We start from the raw sequence: 20,829 nt of genomic DNA, 5'->3' as shown, positions 1-20,829 counted from the left end.
TCGTTGAATGGTCTGTTTTAAGAGTTGATTGCTCGTATGATTGCTCATGAACGAGGTGACCACCAACCCTCGTCGTTCAACAGAGACTGCACCTCAAAATCCTCAATCAGAATGTCTTCCTTTTTTTGTATTAAACATGAGGGGTTTGATGTATAACAGAGATGTACGGACGGACGTTGATCCTTTCTGAAAGGTGAGGAAACCTCTTGGTGTCAAAGCCAACAATCTGAGCACGATCGATCAAGACCAGAAGTGCTTGTTGGGTTTCCTAATCTTGACGAGAACAACATCATTGTCCCCAGCACGGTTTGACTGGAGTTTGACATCGCTTTGACTTTGAACAATGACAAGCATGAATTTGTGCAGAAACTCGGTCGTGCCTTGGTCAAGAAAACCACCATCGAAATCAGCAGTAATGAGCTTCTGAGCATTGATGACACCGATGTGTTTTACTGCTACTTGGATATCAGGAGAACGGAGAAAGAATGCACTGACAACGCATATCAAGGCATGGAATGCGATTACCTACTTTGCAAATGACAGAAGATAAAAGGTGAAAAGGTTTCCTCAAGTACATGTGCGAAGTGTGCAACAAAGGTGTGAGATGCAAAACCTTCCATGCTGCAGCTGCCAAGCACGACATCCAGGTGAGATGAGGTGTGGCGGGAGCACCCCAGCTGAACACCTATGCTCGCATCAGTACTAGTGGGATTTAATTGACCAGAGAGACAGAAACATGGAATGGGTCACACGCTTGCCGAGAGTGATGGATGCCATCAACCACAAAGTCACCAGACTCACGGGCAAGAGACCTGTCGAAGCCATCCAACTAAAATCCTTTGAATCATCACCATCGGCATGACGTCGCGATAAAATGTGTCAGCATTAGGTACTTGTAAGAGTGGGGCGGATATGAGGGAGACAGCAGAAAATGGGCCACTGATCCTATATGGTCCATGAAAATGTACCGTGTCGACCTGGTCGACATCAAAGATGGTGAATCCCAGTTGTACTACTTGACAAATGAACCACTGAGAGCATTCGTCAGAGTGGAGTCCATGATCGTAGCGCACGACATAGTCCCCTATGTATCATGAGTTCACGCTAACACTGTCTTGTATGCATCTCACCCTGACGCTGATGGTTTCTCTCTTTTCTTAAAGTCCAGCTGAAAAACATTGTCCTCAATTCTAACAACCAAAAAAAACAAACCCTTTCCCCAGACTGACCTCCATACTCGCTTCAAAGTCTGTAGCTCTAAAACCATTCCACCAATTTGACTAAACTTTTGCATGTACATCAGTGAGTAGTATACATAATGTGGGCATGGAATAAGGGACAATCAGGCCCTTAATTTGGGGGAACCTGGTCCTGTGCCCCATTGTGTATACTACTGCTTTTGATAAGTGTATAAGTGTCTGCCCATTTGTTTTCGTATATCTTTTGAATTCTCATGCATAAAGTGGATGATAGAATCAAGTTTAAATGTCTTTTGGTAGACAAAGCCTGTTGGTGATCCATATTTGAATAGACCCCCATCCATATTTAGACGATTCCCCAGCAGGACAATTTCCCACTTTTAGAATACCTCACACTGACTGTTCTCAACTCAGACAATAACCCTGACTTTGTGTTCCTCTCAGAATTATTTGTCTCTGACAAGTTCCATACAGACAATACCTGACTTTACCTGACTGGACTGTATCTTGCTTAGACACTAGATAAAATGGAGCACAGTGGTGTAGAGGTTAACCTGCTGGCCACTCCCTCCCGGGATTCAAATCTTAGTCGAGACACCAAACATTTGTGACCTACGTATCATTCCACATTGTGTTCCAGGATTAGGCATTTCATCCACATTACACTCAATCGACCCAGCTGTTTAAAATGGGTGCTTGAGGAGTGGACATACGGACATATGCGGTCACGCTTAGTGCTTAGTAGCAGGTTTGAAAGTGACATTCTGCCAGAGTAATAAGTTAACGCCAGTGAGCAGCATCGCGTTGGATTCTAGACACAAAAGTTATTGTAATTATTATTTTAATGATTTTGCATGTATCCACTGGTATTCGTACCTGGATTGTGGAAGATAGATAGCAGTTATCGACACAGATACTTGACAAGATAACATTGTCAGACAGACAGTACAGGTCTGTTCTGTAGCAAGTAACTAATAGGATGATATGAGATTGACACAGAATTTGTGTGAGTTTTATGTAAGAAACATGAACAAGGGGCAGTCATTTCGATTTTGTTGTAGTAGTAGTAGTAGCAGCAGTAAAAACACACAGATGTGTTGGACTGTACAAGACCCAGTTTATTTCACAAGCCACAGACAAATCAAGAAATGCACAATAACAGTGTTTTGTGCACTTAGTGTCATAGAAATATGACAGAATATAACTGCTTGTTCAAATATTGTTGAGCTTGGACAGAACGACATATTAGATTTTTTATAAATGCTCTTAGTTACGCATTACACTTCAAAAAGAAGAAAGAAAAACTAAGGTAAAACGTTATGCAAACACTACAACTGGATCAGAAAACGTAAGCTTGGATATCTGCTGATCCTTGTCCTGATATGGTCTAGATGTGGCAAGCTATAATGAAAATAATGACGATGATAGATTTGCATTTTTCCTTTTCCCAAGCTCAATATACACAAAGTACACTATTTTAACCTGATGAATGGATGGGTGTGCCTTTAGTGAATATTCTGTTGTTGTTATCCATGAAAGGTTTTAAGTCTTTATGTATGTTCTGTTACTGGCAACAGTACAGTGTCATGTTAGTAGCTGTAGTACTTAATAGCTGTTATGTTTACAGTTAAAGGACCACCAGCCCATTATACAAGTACAGAGCTTGAAGAAATGCAGTTGTGACATGAACGCTGTATATGGATACATGTACATTAAAGGCATTAATATAACTAAGAAATTATATGACGGATATCCCTTTGATAAAGGCTTCATGTTTCTTAACGGCAAGAAAAATATAGTTTGCCAGATTATTGCATATGTTACAATCAGTGGACAAAATAACAAGACCATTTTCTCACGAGTTGGAAACATGGGAAAATATTGAGGTGTGAGACTGGATCACAGATCAAAGCAAAATAGACCGGCAAGACAGAAGTGAAAGTTTCCTTGACAAACGAAATAATACAAAAAGGGCAAACACGTTCATTTCACAGAATTTCTGTAATTTCTGCCTGCTTCTATGAGAAGTTGTTGATTAGATCAAAAAAAATTTAGAATATTAATTGAAAATGACTTTTCATCAACAAATCTAGTCTTTGAAGGGCATTTAGAAGTGAAATGCATAAGAATGAAGATTTTATGGATATCAACTTCTTTATATGAGAACACATGATGAAGGAGTAAGCATTAACTCCGAAACGTTGTGTTCTCATATAAAGAAGTTGATATCCATAAAATCTTCATTCTTAAATCATATCTAGTTACGATATTGAAAATGATCTTTTACAGCAAAGAACAGTTCAATTTTAGAGCAAGATTGAATATTTTCATGACAGATTTTATTCTCAATGTCTACACATCTTTGCCTAAACTGGTGTAAGAATAAATCAGCCAATCTGACACTGTTGAAGTAGTTACAACTGTAGTGGTGATAGTGACAGTCATCATAGAGACAGTCGTCATAGTGACAGTCGTCACTGACAATTTTTGGTTACTATCTGAACAATTCTATGTTACTATCAGCAGAACTATTACGTGTTAGTGTCGACAGAACAATTCTATGTTACTATCAACAGTATAATTCTATAATACTGTCAACAGAACAGTTCTATGTTTCTGTCAGCAGTATAATTCTATGTAACTGTCAACAGTACAATTCTATGTTACTGTCCACAGAACAATTCTATGTTGTTGTCAACAGTATAATTCTGTGTTACTATCAGCAGAACAATTGTGTTAAAGTTAACAGACCAATTCTATGTAACTGTCAACTGTACAATTCTATGTTACTGTCCACAGAACAATTCTATGTTGTTGTCAACAGTATAATTCTGTGTTACTATCAGCAGAACAATTGTGTTAAAGTTAACAGACCAATTCTATGTAACTGTCAACTGTACAATTCTATGTTATTCTCAACAGAATAATTCTGTGTTACTATCAACAATATAATTCTGTATTACTGTCAACAGAACAATTCTGTGTTACTGTCAACAGAATTATTCTGTGTTACTATCAACAGAATAATTCTGTGTTAATGTCAACAGAACAATTCTACGTTACTATTCTATGTTACTGTCAACAGAACAATTCTATGTTACCATCAATTCTGTTATTGTGTTATTGTGAACAGAACAATTCAATGTTACCATTCGATGTTACCATCAGCAGTACAATTCTATGTTACCATCAACAGTACAATTCTATGTTACTGTCAGCAGTACAATTCTTTGTTACCATCAACAGTACAATTCTATGTTACTGTCAGCAGTACAATTCTATGTTACCATCAGCAGTACAATTCTATGTTACTGTCAGCAGTACAATTTTAGCAACAAGGCAAAACAATAGGCATAAAATGCCAATATTGTCCATGATACGGATGCCGTATGATGCCTCTGTTTTCTGACAGCAGCTGCAGAAGCAGGCAAGTGACTCATACAGCGAGTCCATCCATGTGTGTGGTGTATAGTTACAGTCGTCACATTGCAACGTGCAACAGCACAATGGACACGGGATACTGCAGCGACAAAAACAGTCTTGCCCCGTCAGCTTACACAGGTACTCCTGACTTCTGCAACAACAACATCTCCACCAGCCGTTGCAGCAACCATGCTCACTGCTGACGCTAGGGAAGCAGGTGGTGTAGCGCAGGATGGTGCTGCTAAGACCACTGATCATCATGGTGAGGGAGAAGATGGCTAGGTCATTACTGCAGCTGCAGTTGTAATTGAAGACAAGTAGGGTGACAGCTTGTGGGATCTCCTCCAGGAACACAGCAATGTAGACTTCGGTCAGTGGGTGGAACAGCTTCAGCTTCAACACGCCTCTGTCCTTCAAGATGCTCAAGACGATGTTGGTTATCTGGATTACACTGAATATGCTCCCCAAAATTGTGAAGACAGCTAAAAGTTGCCTGCTTTTCTCACGATACACGCCACAGATGTCCAATTTAGAGAACTTGTAATTGAACATTGGATTTGGCCCACATAAATAGTCATCAAACACAATAACCATCGACCAGTCGGATACAACATCCCATAATATGAACACTATTGCAATAATTCGGAGGACATTGACAGGGGTAGATGCAGGAGGGTTTTCCACACTGGAATGCTCCTTGTTTCCATTGATTATAGAAGCATTGCCAGGCGAACTTTCATCTACTATGGGAGCAAAATACAATTCAGGCATTACAGAATAGGTGTCCATAAAACTGTCTCTTTGTGATACACTGGTGAGGTTGGATAGTCTCGTACCAGGTTCTGACTGTCGGTCCCAGGGGTGTGTTGATCTTCTTAAAATTACTTCAGGTTCTTGTCTTAGGCCAACATTGCTGCCCTCAGGATAATTATAATGCACTTCTGATGGAATCTGCTCGGGTAGATACACATGTGGCCGATCGATGGTAAATTTGGTATTTGTGAAAATACCTCCATGAGATAAGGATGGCTGGTACTCATGCTCAGGACTTGGACCTGTATTCTCCATGCTGTTTCTCTGGTGGTCAAAGTCAAGGCATTTATAGCTTTTTCGTTCCATCTCTTTTTAACAGGAAACGGCCAATAATGTCCTATGAGTCAGAGAACTAGTGTTAGTCCACAACTTCAAATTGTGAAAGTTGCATGTGACCTCCACCTAGAATGAAGATTTCACTACTGAGCCGAGAGAAAAGTCCATTCAGAGGGTTCACCTGCTGTCAACTGCTGTCAGCTTTCTGCAAGATCACGTGAAGATTGATAAACCAGAGAGGTTTTTATCACTAAGGCTTGCATCAAAATTATCACCACCTGAAAAATGACGTCTGACTTGTTTGTGGTATGAAAGCTTAGTTGCTGATTAGAGTACTGAACGCTGGTGGGCGTTTATGAATTGATATCACTTTGATAGGAATTGTAAGATATGCCATAAAGCATTTTTCACCCAAACCAGCTGATTCTAGACTGATCTAATTGTCATCACTGAAAGCCTTTTCCGAATTAGTTGATTTCACCTGTCTCTGTCCATCCAAGTGTGTTGATTTCACATTCCTCTATCCAATCCAAATGTGTCAAATTGATTTTAAGATGTCTGTTGGTCTGTTTTTCAAAGGTGTCATTATAAACAGTTCAAATGATAAGAAAGCCCCCTAGGGTGCACCGCTGGTTATGTGTACCGTTGTCCCAACAACTACCATCTCTTTCTCTCTGCCTTATGTTGGAAAGTTGTACATCTGTAACCTAGAAGGGAAAATAAACATCACAGCATGATTACCTTTGATAAGCTAGAACTATGTAGGTCCAGGTAGGTACGTGCTATATCAGGTATGTTAGATTTCATATTCTCTGCACTTAATCAATGAAGATAGTCTTGTCAATGTTCAATACTTGTCAGTTGATTATATTATTGCTGCCAGCCATTGTCCAATATACCTGTCAACAATTGTTTATAATGTTTCAACCAGTGTCCAATATATCCATCAACAATTGTTTATAATGTTTCAACCAGTGTCCAATATACCCGTCTACAATTGTTCAGAACTTGTCAACCAGTGTCCAGTATACCTGTCAACAATTGTTTAGAATGTGTCAACCAGTGTCCAGTATACCTGTCAACATTTGTTTAGAACGTGTCAACCAGTGTCCAGTATACCTGTCAACAATTGTTTAGAACGTGTCAACCAGTGTCCAGTATACCTGTCAACAATTGTTTAGAACGTGTCAACCAGTGTCCAGTATACCTGTCAACAATTGTTTAGAACGTGTCAACCAGTGTCCAGTATACCTGTCAACAGTTGTTTAGTATGTGTCAACCAGTGTCCAGTATACCTGTCAACAATTGTTTAGAACGTGTCAACCAGTGTCCAAAATACCTTTCAACAATTGTTTGAGAACTTATCAACCACTGTTCAGCATACCCAACAACAAATGTTTACAACTTATCAACCACTGTCCAGACTACCTGTCCACCATTGTCCTGTTTACCTGTCAAGCATTGTTGATTCATTCAGTCAATCAGCTGTCCGCTCAACCATTCAAGAATCTATTCAATCAGCTATTGAGTCAATCAACCATCCACTCACCCATCCACATGTTCAGTGCTATAAATAAGTATGTGCAAAGGACAGACTGTATCACCCATGCTTCGTGTAATCTTATCACATGTGCTGCAAACAAATTCCACAGTCTACACCCATGCCTTGTCTCCTGTTATCAGTCCAACCTACTGTTATCTGTGCTATTGGCCTCCGTACTCTATCTTGAACACTCTTGTCAAACATTCCTGACTTCACTGTCTCCTGTTGGGGGACTCGCCACGCTTGTTTTAAAGGTCCACAGATTGTCTGTGTAGGCTCAAATAATGTTTCACTTGTTGTTTAACGCTGCAATGGTTTTTCTCTCCTAACCCATGAACACAGGATTCTGACTAGCTGAGATCCTGTCTGTTATTTCCATGTACCCACACAGGGTATATTTCACATATAGCCCAGTTGAAATGCCTAACTGTTGGCACAACAGTTATAACAGATCAACTACAATGTTGCATCTGGAATTATGATGTAACAAACTGTGTCTTGGAGACTGATGTTTTCCTCCTGGAATGTGTCTGGGCGAATTTTATGAGTGTTTTCTATGAGGTGTATTTTCCCTCTTTTGTCGATCCACTCGATTTCAAGAATAAGAAAAATAAATAAAAATAAATGTTAGATCGAAAAAGATCAAAGACCTATCTGACTATTTCATACGTCCTCTTAGTCACCCATAAAAATCAATTTATGTTTTTTAAAGCCCATATGTGTGAGCTATAAGTATTTTTTTCTAATGCTTTGACCTCAGAGTTGGTGTATAAATAGGTTTTTGTTACAATAGGACTCTTTTCTGATACTTTTTTACAGGGGACTTTTTTTCCAGAGGACTGTTTTTTTCCTACATTTGTGCAGTTAGTCTGAGAATGGCATTGTTGATGTACCTTCTATGGGAGATCAGAGACTACTCACACCTTGAACCTGAGTAATATAAACTAACAACCGAGCTGTATCAACAAATGTTCTCATTGAGACCAGTGCACAGCTTTTGTTATTTCATTGGACAAAACTGTCTCATAGTCAGACAGTTTAGTGGCCTAAAACAGCTTTTATCCATACTTAATTTATGTTAAGTTTTGAAAATGGTCTTTCAGTTTACTATTCTACAAAAGATGATGGATATTCGGTATGTTGGTTAGCTGTCAGATTTGGTATCTTTTGGTGCTAGAGTCATCCAGGTCCTGTCAGCCAGCGATTTATAAAGGAACATTCATTCACTAATTCACATTCATTGAAAATTTGTTGAAGCGTTGTTTTTGTAGATTAAGAATGATGATAGTGAGTCTGTCTGCCACATTCCCTGCATTTATGCTGTTGTCTTGCTGCTTGTCTGTCTGTCTGTCTGTCTGTCTGTCTGTCTGTCTGTCTGTCTGTCTGTCTGTCTGTCTGTCTGTCACATTCCATGTGTTCAAGCTGTTGTCTTGTGGCTTGTCTGTCTGTCTGTCACATTCCCTGTGTTTATGCTGTTGTCTTGCAGCCTGCCTGCCTGCCTGTCTGTCTGTCTGTCTGTCTGTCACATTCCCTTTGTTTATGCTGTTGTCTTGCGGCTTGTCTGTCGGTCACATTCCCTGTGTTTATGCTGTTGTCTTGTGGCTTGTTTGTCTGTCTGTCACATTCCCTGTGTTTATGCTGTTGTAATGTGGCCTGTCTGACTGTCACATTCCCTGTGTTTAAGCTTGTTGTTCAGTGATGTCATGACAATATAAACAGTATTTCAGTGAAAGCAAAGCTTAGCTTTGAAAGGAAACCCAAAATGACTGAGATTGTTAATCTGATAGTTTCCACATTAGTGTCGAAAGGCCTAGGATGAAAAAGGTGGATGTGCCTCTTCAAATCCTGTACCAACATCATTTGGGAAGCAGAAGTGTTCAACACCCTACACCACTGCTCCAAGTATACCCTGTCTACTGCAATGCTGGCTCTTGCTGATGTGTGCTCCAAGCTATCCTCCTGGCTTTTCAACCTGATATTGATATGTGGGAAAATTCATAAATAACCTGTGTTCAAAATTAAGTAGTGTTGGCAAGGTATCCCAATGTGCTATTTGAATAGGAATCTGCAAGTCCAGGGCCTAAATTTTCGGTTTCCAATTTTGGCATTATGACAAGAATCTTATGATATTCATGCTTAATTTTGGACTATGTCGAATTAGGATTGATATGCAGAACGAAAAAGGTAAAGAAACATGAATATCAGGAATATTTTTAGTAATGAGGACGGCAAATCCAAAAATAAAGTTAAAGATATTCTTGATCCAAATTAGTGTCAGTATATAAAGTGAACGTCATCTGAAAAGTGTACTATGAAATAACCTCATAAACTAGAAATCAATTATGAAAATAATTTATATATTGATTTGTCCAAATTGATACTTCAGGTACATTTCGGATCAGATTGGCAGGTAGTTTGAGCTCTGTACAGCTTATGCCATCAGCCCGCTTGAGTCGGCTGAAACATATTGATCTTAATGGCGCCAATGTATCCAACCATGCAACCACTTATACAGACTTAGCGGATTGTTACTGAATGATGCATTCTGGGAACATATGAAGGCAGCTTGTGGTGCGGCTTTGTAGGAACCCACTCAAGGAAAACAATACCTGATGATGGAAGACATACTATTGTTATTGTTGAATGGGCGGTTGTTTCAAGGCATATTGCACACTGTGCTTCCAACATTGATACGGGTGTGAGGAATTTACTGGTACTTGAAGGATATTGGTTTACATTGTGTTAATAAACAGCCGACTGGATTGAAACGGGTGATTGAGCAGAAATTGTATGGGTATCGGTGTCGGTTGGTGGAGCTGCTGATTGATTCAGTGTCAGAGTCAGTCATGCAGACAGATAGGGCAGTGCTGGACACAGGTGGGTAAAAAACTGTACAGTTAGAGTAATGTGGTCACTTAATGGTAATATGTGTGTATTTCAATCAAAATGTCATAAATTATACTTCTTATATTATAGATTACTGTAAATGAAAAAGTAATGTAATTTTATTTGATCCAATCTTTAACTAGTAACAAGCAACTGCTGTAAGGTTTGCCTTTGAACTGATCTGTGATAGATGTTTTTCCTTGATTTTATTTCATTGCCCAGAATGTGTACTGTTTCCTTATTAGTGACACACCCTATGACTTTCTGATGATCATTTCCTTCCATGTTCGATATAAAGACAGAAAGTTTTATATATGTGAATAGCATTAATCCTAAGCCTGGTTGTGTCACTGTGTTTAAAAGGCAGATAAAAAAATGAAATAATTAAGAATGTGTCACTGTCAGTCTGCTTTGTCATACAGATCCAGACAAATATCCCAAATATATCCCAAGCAAGTGGTGACTATATGGCGGGTGTAGATTACCACAGAGAACTTCTATATACATGTTTTATATGAATTTAGGAACTGTTTGTGGGGTTAAGTATAATATGTTCATTTCAGAGACTAGAAATTAGTCAGGCATCAGTTATAGTCGGACACAAATTAATGTCCAATTGTCTGTCTAACTTTTGGGGCACCATAAGTTTTCCCAGTGTGATCGAGCAGGTGGGCCATGTTGTTGAAGGGACTGTGAGAGGACAAACGGTAACAGGATTACTTCACCTGCTCAGATCAAAGGGTATACATACTTACCTGTATACTTACCTGTATGCTTACATACATGATCAGGCTGTCTGCATAACTCTTGGGGAGATTTACATTCGCAGGTCAGCATTTTATCATTAACCTGAATTTGTTGGATTATATTGAGGTCACATTAGTCCTACTGAGTTCAGCTTTCTGTGGAACTGTCAGTCAGGCTTACTTGATCTGTCACTATGAAAGTGCTGTATCAACTTTCTTGCTGAGTGAGTGAGTGAGTTCAGTTTTAAGATGCACCCAGTTATTTTTGTTGGTGTATATGGTACTCACTCATTTATTTAAGCATGGAGAGGTTGCATTGCAACTTTTGATTCTGCCATTTTAATTAAAGCAATTAAGAAATTCAAACTTAAAAGCATTGGTTTAAATGATTTCGAATTAGGAAAACAGCTTCTTTGTCTAAAGAAGAGGTGCAGTGCCACATTTTGTTTCAATTTAATTTAATTTTTCATATTTTGAACCTGTATGTTCCATAGCTTGAACATGTTTCAGTGGATCGTTTTCAAATTAATTGATCACCTTCCATATGTATAGAATATGCACTGTGATCTTATCTGTCCGAAAACTTTCTGTAAACCTTATCACTGCTTGGGTTACAGTGATCACTTTCTGCAGTAATATGTTTCAATCAGTATGGAGCGCTTGATAACCTTTCCACCTCTGTGTTATCAGTTATCTAAGCATTTTAAATCTGCCCGTCTGTGTGGATAAATTCACTTGGCTTGATCTGTACACTGCATAACTGACAGTGAGCCAGGATCTTCTGGATTGCTTGCTTCACAAACCTTATTTCTAAAAATCATTAGGTCCGGATTGAAAGGATTTTTTAAAGAAACTTTAAGAATATGTTAGGAAGGATGAATCAATAAATCAGGGTGAACAGGAGAAACTACTCTGAGAGTTTGTTAGAGTTGCTTTAATTCTTATGACATTTTGTTCTGAGATTTGTAGAATATGGCACATCATATGTTTTCGTTTTGAGGGGTGTAGTGAGAAGTATTCAGTGCCTAAAAAATTCCATTTTATTGTTAATCTACTTTGGCATGAAACAATAAAAAAAACACTAAAGAACCACTGAAACACTAAGAACCTAAAACCAAACATTCAGGCATTTTCTGAGTCTAGAAGAATATCCCAGAGACGAACATGGTCTCTTCCTAGAATGGTATGATGTCATGTAGAATGCTGCAGTATTACGGCAGGACACTTTAATGCCATAACATCAGACATGAATGCTATGACATCACACTAGAATGCTATGACATCACATGCTATGATATCACACTTGAATACTATGACATCACACTAGAATGCTATGATGCCATGTTACAATGAATGATTTTACCTGCTTACATGATGACTGAACTAACTTGGGCTTGCCTTTACAATATAGCACCACAAACTTTAAAAAACATGTCATGCTACTCTTTTACGCAATTGTAGGTGGTTAGGGTTGGAGTTAGGTTTAGGTTTAGGTTTAGCCTTAAGCTAGGCTAGGTTAGGTTAGATTAACCCTAACGTCCTTATGAGAAGTTGTGCTGTCTTAATCCAAAGGTGCTCCCTAATTGGGTTATGTCAAAGATATGGCATTAAGTTCTGACCCAACTTGTAACAAACAAACACTCACATTTATTTCACAATGTCCTTTAAATCTTCACTTGTTGACATGAAGGGGATACGGTCTAAATACAGTAAGGAAACTTCGGGAATGTACTGAAACATACACTTAAGCCAAACATTTTGTTTGAGAGCTACATGTATTGCATTAGTTTTAATGTTTTAGGTCATGTGTGTTATAAAGTCAATTGCAAGACGATGATATTAATTGTGCTGTGCAAAATCAATGAAATATCAAAAGATGTTTGAATAAATGTAAAAATGAACTATTCAATCAAGTATTTTGATAATTGATTTTTGACTCATTCCACATCCTGAATTAACATAACTGAAATACTTTGTGAAATGATTATTGAAATCATGAATTTATAACCGATAATCAAATAATACAGCACCCATAAAGTATTATGATTGTGTAAAGTCATAACTGGAAGCCATGGAGACTAATGGCGCCCACAGCACACAGAGCCAAGTTGTAGTAGCACAGTAGGCCTGGTGTGAACTGTACAATGAGGGGACCCCAGTGAAATCATCCTGACATGCCATCTGTAAATAAAACTTGGAGAACTTTCTGTGTGATAATATGTTATGTGAAGTTAAATCGAAAGAAAACACTTGAGTGGAAAGCATATTTTTTATAGTTCTTGTTCTGTTTTCAAAACCTTTCATTAGATCATGTTTTTGTCGTCATTGAAGTTTTCATAGGTCCTGTGTCTCAATCTATCAGTTTTGTTAAATGACTTGGTGACTGAGTGGGTTGAGTTCTTTTCTCTGCAATATTTGGGTCTTTGCATGAGAAGGAAACAACAGAAATTGGCTTTGTATTGATATGGGGATCCTAGCCTGACCTCCCTATGGTGATAAAATGCTTTATCTAAAAGGCTGACTCAGTCAATAGGAATTTTTGTCAAAACAAGAAAGTCTAAATGTGCTCGAACTTCAAAAGATTTTAACTTAATCTCTCTTGTTATCAGTTATTTTTAACTGTACGTGATCTCCCCAAGGATGCATTAATATTTTGAGAATGTTTCCAAACGTTTTTATTAACAATACAGCAGATCTCAGTGATTCATTACGCCAAATTTTGTAAAAACTAGTTTAGTTGCAAACTAATGAACTAACATTAGCAGTTTCTATGAGTCCATCATTTACTGCTCTCCGTTAGATTAGGGTGTGATATATCATCTTCATCTACATCAGTTCCCATCAGTGATTATCACCCTGGCGTGTGCAGCCACTCCTCGCTCTGTCCCCACAGAATCAACTTCCTTTCACAGATAGGGCACGCTTGTGTTAATAGTTAATATCCAATCTGCCTCTATCGCATGTTAGATGACATTGACAGCAGGGGGGAAACTTCTCTATACCTGGTGGTAACTATCTCAGTTGATATATTTATGTAAACCTCATTAGCCACTTGCTGGGATCAGGATTTGCCTGATCTGAATCCGTGGACTGAAGGGCTGTGTCCAGCATCTGTCTGATCTGAATCCCTGGACTGAGGGGCTCTGTCCAACATCTGTGTGATTAGAATCCCAGGATTGAGGTGCTCTGTTCTATATCTGTAAGATCAGACTCCTAGGATTGAGGGGCTCTGTCCAACATCTGTCTGATCTGAATCCCTGGATTTAGGGGCTCTGTCCTACATCTGTCTGATCTGAATCCCTGGATTGAGGGGCTCTGTCCAACATCTGTGTGATCTGAATTCCAGGATTTAGGTGCTCTGTCCTACATCTGTCTGAACAGAATCCCAGGATTGAGATGCTCTTTCCTACATCTGTCCAATCTGAATCCCTAGATTTAGGTGCTCTATCTAACATCTGTCCAATCTGAATCCTAGGATTGACTGACACTGTCCTACATCTGTCAGATCTGAATCCCAGGATTGAGGGACTCTGTGCAACATCTGTGCAATCTGAATCCCTGGATTGAGGTGCTCTGTCCAACAACTGTCTGATCTGAATCCCTGGGTTGGAGGGCTCTGTACACCATCTGTCTGATCGGAATCCCAGGATTAAGGTGCCCTGTCTATCATCTGTTCGAGCTGAATCCCAGGATTGAGGGTCTCTGTCCTACATCTATCTGTCCAATCTGAATCCTAGGATTATAGGGCTCAGTCCTACATCTGTCTGTTCTGAATTTCATGATTGAGATACTCTGTCCAACATCTGTCTGATCTGAATCCCAGGATTGAGGGACTCTGTGCTACATCTGTGTCTGATCTGAATCCCAGGATTGAGGGGCTCTGTGCTACATCTGTCTAATCTGAATCCCAGGATTGAGGGGCTCAGTCCTACATCTGTCTGTTCTGAATTTCATGATTGAGATGCTCTGTCCAACATCTGTCTGATCTGAATCCCAGGATTGAGGGGCTCTGTCCAACATCTGTCTGATCTGAATCCCAGGATTGAGGGACTCTGTGCTACATCTGTGTCTGATCTGAATCCCAGGATTGAGGGGCTCAGTGCTACATCTGTCTAATCTGAATCCCAGGATTGAGGGGCTCTGTCCTACGTCTATCTGTCTGATCTGAATCCCAGGATTGAAGGTCTCTTTCCTACATCTGTCTGATCTGAATCCTAGGATTGAGATGCTCTGTCCTACATTTATCTGATCTGAATACCAGGATTGAGATGCTCTATTCTACATCTGTCTGATCTGAATCCCAGGTTTGATCAGTTCTGTCCTACATCTGTCCCATTTGAATCCCAGGATTGAGATGCTCTGTTCTACATCTGTCTGATCTGAACCCCAGGATTGAGGGGCTCTGTTCTACATCTGTCTGATCTGAACCCCAGGATTTATGGTCTGTTTACAGTTGTTTAACAGAAAATCATTGTTTCAAATTACTTTCTTTGTTTTGTATTACAAGGGGCACATTAAATGAAACACCAAGAACAAGTAGGGTTGGTCTAAGATAACACTCATGATGTACCACTCATGCATTTGTTTCACTCTTCAAACTACTGGGTTTACCCCCTTGTAATAACACAAATCAATAGTAGCAATTTGAAACTATGATCGTTTGTTAAACAACGTTTGCAGGAAGTTGAATAATATTCTGAGACTTAAATTTTCATTTGGCAAGGGAAAATTTGGGCGGAAACCACAAGGGCCAGGATATGCTGTATGTTGGTGGAGGATGGTGGGGGGAAACCACAAGGGCATGATAGGCTGTATGTTGGTGGAGGATGTTGGGCGGAAACCACAAGGGCATGATAGGCTGTATGTTGGTGGAGGATGTTGGGCGGAAACCACAAGGGCCATGATAGGCTGTATGTTGGTGGAGGATGTTGGGCGGAAACCACAAGGGCCATGATAGGCTGTATGTTGGTGGAGGATGTTGGGCGGAAACCACAAGGGCCATGATAGGCTGTATGTTGGTGGAGGATGTTGGGCGGAAACCACAAGGGCCATGATATGCTGTATGTTGGTGGAGGATGTTGGGCGGAAACCACAAGGGCCATGATATGCTGTATGTTGGTGGAGGATGTTGGGCGGAAACCACAAGGGCCATGATAGGCTGTATGTTGGTGGAGGATGGTGGGCGGAAACCACAAGGGCCATGATAGGCTGTATGTTGGTGGATGATGGTGGGTGGAAACCACAAGGGCCATGATAGGCTGTATGTTGGTGGAGGATGTTGGGCGGAAACCACAAGGGCCATGATAGGCTGTATGTTGGTGGAGGATGTTGGGCGGAAACCACAAGGGCCATGATAGGCTGTATGTTGGTGGATGATGGTGGGTGGAAACCACAAGGGCCATGATAGGCTGTATGTTGGTGGAGGATGGTGGGCGGAAACCACAAGGGCCATGATAGGCTGTATGTTGGTGGAGGATGTTGGGTGGAAACCACAAGGGCCACGATATGCTGTATGTTGGTGGAGGATGTTGGGCGGAAACCACAAGGGCCATGATAGGCTGTATGTTGGTGGATGATGGTGGGTGGAAACCACAAGGGCCATGATAGGCTGTATGTTGGTGGAGGATGGTGGGTGGAAACCACAAGGGCCATGATAGGCTGTATGTTGGTGGAGGATGTTGGGCGGAAACCACAAGGGCCACGATATGCTGTATGTTGGTGGAGGATGTTGGGCGGAAACCACAAGGGCCATGATAGGCTGTATGTTGGTGGAGGATGTTGGGTGGAAACCACAAGGGCCATGATAGGCTGTATGTTGGTGGAGGATGTTGGGCGGAAACCACAAGGGCCATGATAGGCTGTATGTTGGTGGATGATGGTGGGTGGAAACCACAAGGGCCATGATATGCTGTATGTTGGTGGAGGATGGTGGGCGGAAACCACAAGGGCCACGATATGCTGTATGTTGGTGGAGGATGGTGGGCGGAAACCACAAGGGCCACGATATGCTGTATGTTGGTGGAGGATGGTGGGTGGAAACCACAAGGGCCATGACAGGCTGTATGTTGGTGGAGGATGTTGGGCGGAAACCACAAGGGCCATGATAGGCTGTATGTTGGTGGAGGATGGTGGGTGGAAACCACAAGGGCCATGATAGGCTGTATGTTGGTGGAGGATGTTGGGCGGAAACCACAAGGGCCATGATAGGCTGTATGTTGGTGGAGGATGGTGGGTGGAAACCGCAAGGGCCATGATAGGCTGTATGTTGGTGGAGGATGTTGGGTGGAAACCACAAGGGCCACGATATGCTGTATGTTGGTGGAGGATGGTGGGTGGAAACCACAAGGGCCAAGATAGGCTGTATGGTGAAGAAAAGTTCCAGTGTAGAAAGATCAGGAGGGTGCTTGCAATTGAACATCATGAACTGGGGTCAGTGTTGGAAATGAGGATGCATGATTAATGTCTATCAGTGTTCATGTAATGTTAGTTGCTAGGTGCTAGAAGGTGATGTCCCAATCCCTGGCATACCAGTGGAATCTCAGGGAGTTCCAATTCTTTATCTGTATGGAATCTTGTTATTTATTTTAAGACATTGACTGACCCCCATTAGTATACTCATAGTATCAGTTCTAGTCGAGTTTGCCTCTCAAAGTTATCTTGCAGCTATATCAGTGGTATTTTAAACAAGTTTCACATGTTGGCAAAATAGGCACAACAAACAAACGTCTGTCTTTCTTTGTTAACGCCAGATGATTGCTTCTTATTCCTCTTTGCCATGTGAAACTTGTTTCAAAATACCAATAATATAACTAAAGAGATCACTCATAGTGGCAAGTTCAACAAGAACTGATGCTGTGAGTATACACAAGGTGACAGTCAGTGTGTTAATCACAATGGTTAGTTTCTAGGTACAAGAATGTACATTTAGACTGAGGTACCAGTACATCAAACAGTTTCTAGGTACAAGAATGTACATTTAGACTGAGGTACCAGTACATCAAACAGTTTCTAGGTACAAGAATGTACATTTAGACTGAGGTACCAGTACATCAAACAGTTTCTAGGTACAAGAATGTACATTTAGACTGAGGTACCAGTACATCAAACAGTTTCTAGGTACAAGAATGTACATTTGGACTGAGGTACCAGTACATCAAACAGTTTCTAGGTACAAGAATGTACATTTAGACTGAGGTACCAGTACATCAAACAGTTTCTAGGTACAAGAATGTACATTTAGACTGAGGTACCAGTACATCAAACAGTTTCTAGGTACAAGAATGTACATTTGGACTGAGGTACCAGTACATCAGACAGTTTCTAGGTACAAGAATGTACATTTGGACTGAGGTACCAGTACATCAGACAGTTTCTAGGTACAAGAATGTACATTTAGACTGAGGTACCAGTACATCAGACAGTTTCTAGGTACAAGAATGTACATTTGGACTGAGGTACCAGTACATCAGACAGTTTCTAGGTACAAGAATGTACATTTAGACTGAGGTACCAGTACATCAGACAGTTTCTAGGTACAAGAATGTACATTTGGACTGAGGTACCAGTACATCAAACAGTTTCTAGGTACAAGAATGTACATTTAGACTGAGGTACCAGTACATCAGACAGTTTCTAGGTACAAGAATGTACATTTAGACTGAGGTACCAGTACATCAGACAGTTTCTAGGTACAAGAATGTACATTTGGACTGAGGTACCAGTACATCAGACAGTTTCTAGGTACAAGAATGTACATTTAGACTGAGGTACCAGTACATCAGACAGTTTCTAGGTACAAGAATGTACATTTGGACTGAGGTACCAGTACATCAGACAGTTTCTAGGTACAAGAATGTACATTTAGACTGAGGTACCAGTACATCAAACAGTTTCTAGGTACAAGAATGTACATTTAGACTGAGGTACCAGTACATCAAACAGTTTCTAGGTACAAGAATGTACATTTAGACTGAGGTACCAGTACATCAGACAGTTTCTAGGTACAAGAATGTACATTTGGACTGAGGTACCAGTACATCAGACAGTTTCTAGGTACAAGAATGTACATTTAGACTGAGGTACCAGTACATCAGACAGTTTCTAGGTACAAGAATGTACATTTGGACTGAGGTACCAGTACATCAGACAGTTTCTAGGTACAAGAATGTACATTTAGACTGAGGTACCAGTACATCAGACAGTTTCTAGGTACAAGAATGTACATTTAGACTGAGGTACCAGTACACCAGACAGTGATGTCCAGTTCTTTAGAGTATTAGCGTATCTCAGAGAGATGTGAACTCTTTGTCTGTGTGGAATCCTGTCATTATTTATCAGATGAATATGCTGGTAAGACGAGATGGAGATGAAGCTGAGAATTGGGAGTTTTGTTTAGGGTTTGGCTGGACTGAGTGATCTCTCAGACACAGCTTCAAGGCGAACAGTGTCTATCCCTGAAAGACACAAAGGATTATCACCCTAAAATAAAACCTAAGCTAAAATTAATTTTGCTGTGGTAGATTAAATTATTTGTTTATTGGATGGAGCGGCGGCAATGTACACTGAAATTTGTATGGGACAAAATGTGATGTAAACAAATAATAAAACTTCAGTCATCCCAGAACAATGTTCTCCCCCCACAAAGTTAACCTTGACCCTGCCATGACCAAATAAAATGCACCTAGAACTGTCATATCAACTGTGAATAGCCCAATAATGCACCAAGTAAAACAATATGTCAACCATGACCAAATAATGTATCTGTGTCCACTGTGAGTATCCCAATAATGCACCAAGTAAAATAACATGTCCCTCCAGACCAAACAATGTACTTGGAACTGTTATGTCATCCATAAATAGCGTAATAATGTACCCAGTGCAATGATTTGTCCACCTTGACCCAATAAAGCAGTTGGAACTGTTTTATTAACCACAAGTACCCCAATAATGCACCTAATAAAATAAGATGTGAACCATGACCCAATATTGGCCTGACCTTGTATCCCCCTCACCATCTAAAGTTGCCCCAGGATATGATTCAGTACAAGATTAAAGCCTTGTATGTTTCACTGATGGCTAATCCACCACAGACATTCAATCTCTGTGTTTGGATTGGCAGTTAAAGATGTCAGCCAATGATACTGACAACCCAGTGTATAAAGTTCCGTAACACTTGAAGATTGCTTGTAGATAGCCAAGACATGTCATGACTTAATAGATATTGATTGATTGGCGGAACGCTGTAGGTGGGATTTTTTTGTGTAATAGCAGAGTTTAAATTGTGCATTCAAATGGATAACAAATTACTCTCTGCTTGCAGGGATATTGAGCACTTGTCTAACATGAGTAAGTCATAACTGCCGTTCGAGAGGTTTTTGTCAACACTGTATTTCGCAATCAAGCTCATTCTGTGTTTTATGTTTATGATGTCATTTCTTCATTACTTTCCTTTACTTAATATCAGGCCCCAGCATGAAGTATTAACTCTGGAACATGTTTCGATTTGAAATGTTTCTGTTGAAATCTACAAATCTCTTTGTCATAAAATAATTTTTTTCCTAAGAATTGCAGATGAAATTTCTTGTTACTGTCAGTCAAAGTAAACTTAGTCTCAGTATTATTTGTTACACTCCTCTACCATGTCAAACACTAGTAGGAGGTTGCGTCAGGGATCAGTGTCGTTGATTGGTAAATTTTTTAAGTCCACCCTAAACAGTCTCTGATTAGTTAAATCCCGTAGGCCGCTCGAAGCCTGTCAAGACCTCTTACTAGGATTTTTAGGAAGAAAATTATTTTATCCTATACTGAGTCTAACAAACTCAGTATAGGAGTGTAACAAATAACACTGAGACTAAGTTTAGTTAGGCTGTTGTTACAGTCAATTTATTCTCAGTATGGAAGTCAAAATGTCTTGGACAGATCAGTGATAAACAAAATCATTCTC

General features: G+C 40.0%; 1 protein-coding gene across 1 annotated transcript; it reads right to left on the bottom strand.

The window, feature by feature from the left end:
• Positions 1-2,299: 2,299 nt before the first annotated feature.
• On the bottom strand, positions 2,300-5,931 carry LOC137282251 (uncharacterized). The gene has a single exon (XM_067813982.1). The coding sequence runs from the start codon at positions 5,739-5,741 to the stop codon at positions 4,503-4,505; it is 1,239 nt and encodes a 412-aa protein (XP_067670083.1). The 5' UTR covers positions 5,742-5,931; the 3' UTR covers positions 2,300-4,502.
• Between the last annotated feature and the right edge of the window lie 14,898 nt (positions 5,932-20,829).

The sequence above is a fragment of the Haliotis asinina genome, chromosome 4, assembly GCF_037392515.1.
Source record: "Haliotis asinina isolate JCU_RB_2024 chromosome 4, JCU_Hal_asi_v2, whole genome shotgun sequence".
NCBI lineage: Eukaryota > Metazoa > Mollusca > Gastropoda > Lepetellida > Haliotidae > Haliotis > Haliotis asinina.
The sequence above is the reverse complement of the archived record's forward strand: the minus strand, read 5'-3'. Positions and strand labels throughout refer to the sequence as shown.

Coding starts and splice junctions, on each gene's coding strand:
- LOC137282251 (XM_067813982.1), bottom strand. CDS start 5,741: ATGGAACGAAAAAGCTATAAATGCCTTGACTTTGACCACCAGAGAAAC.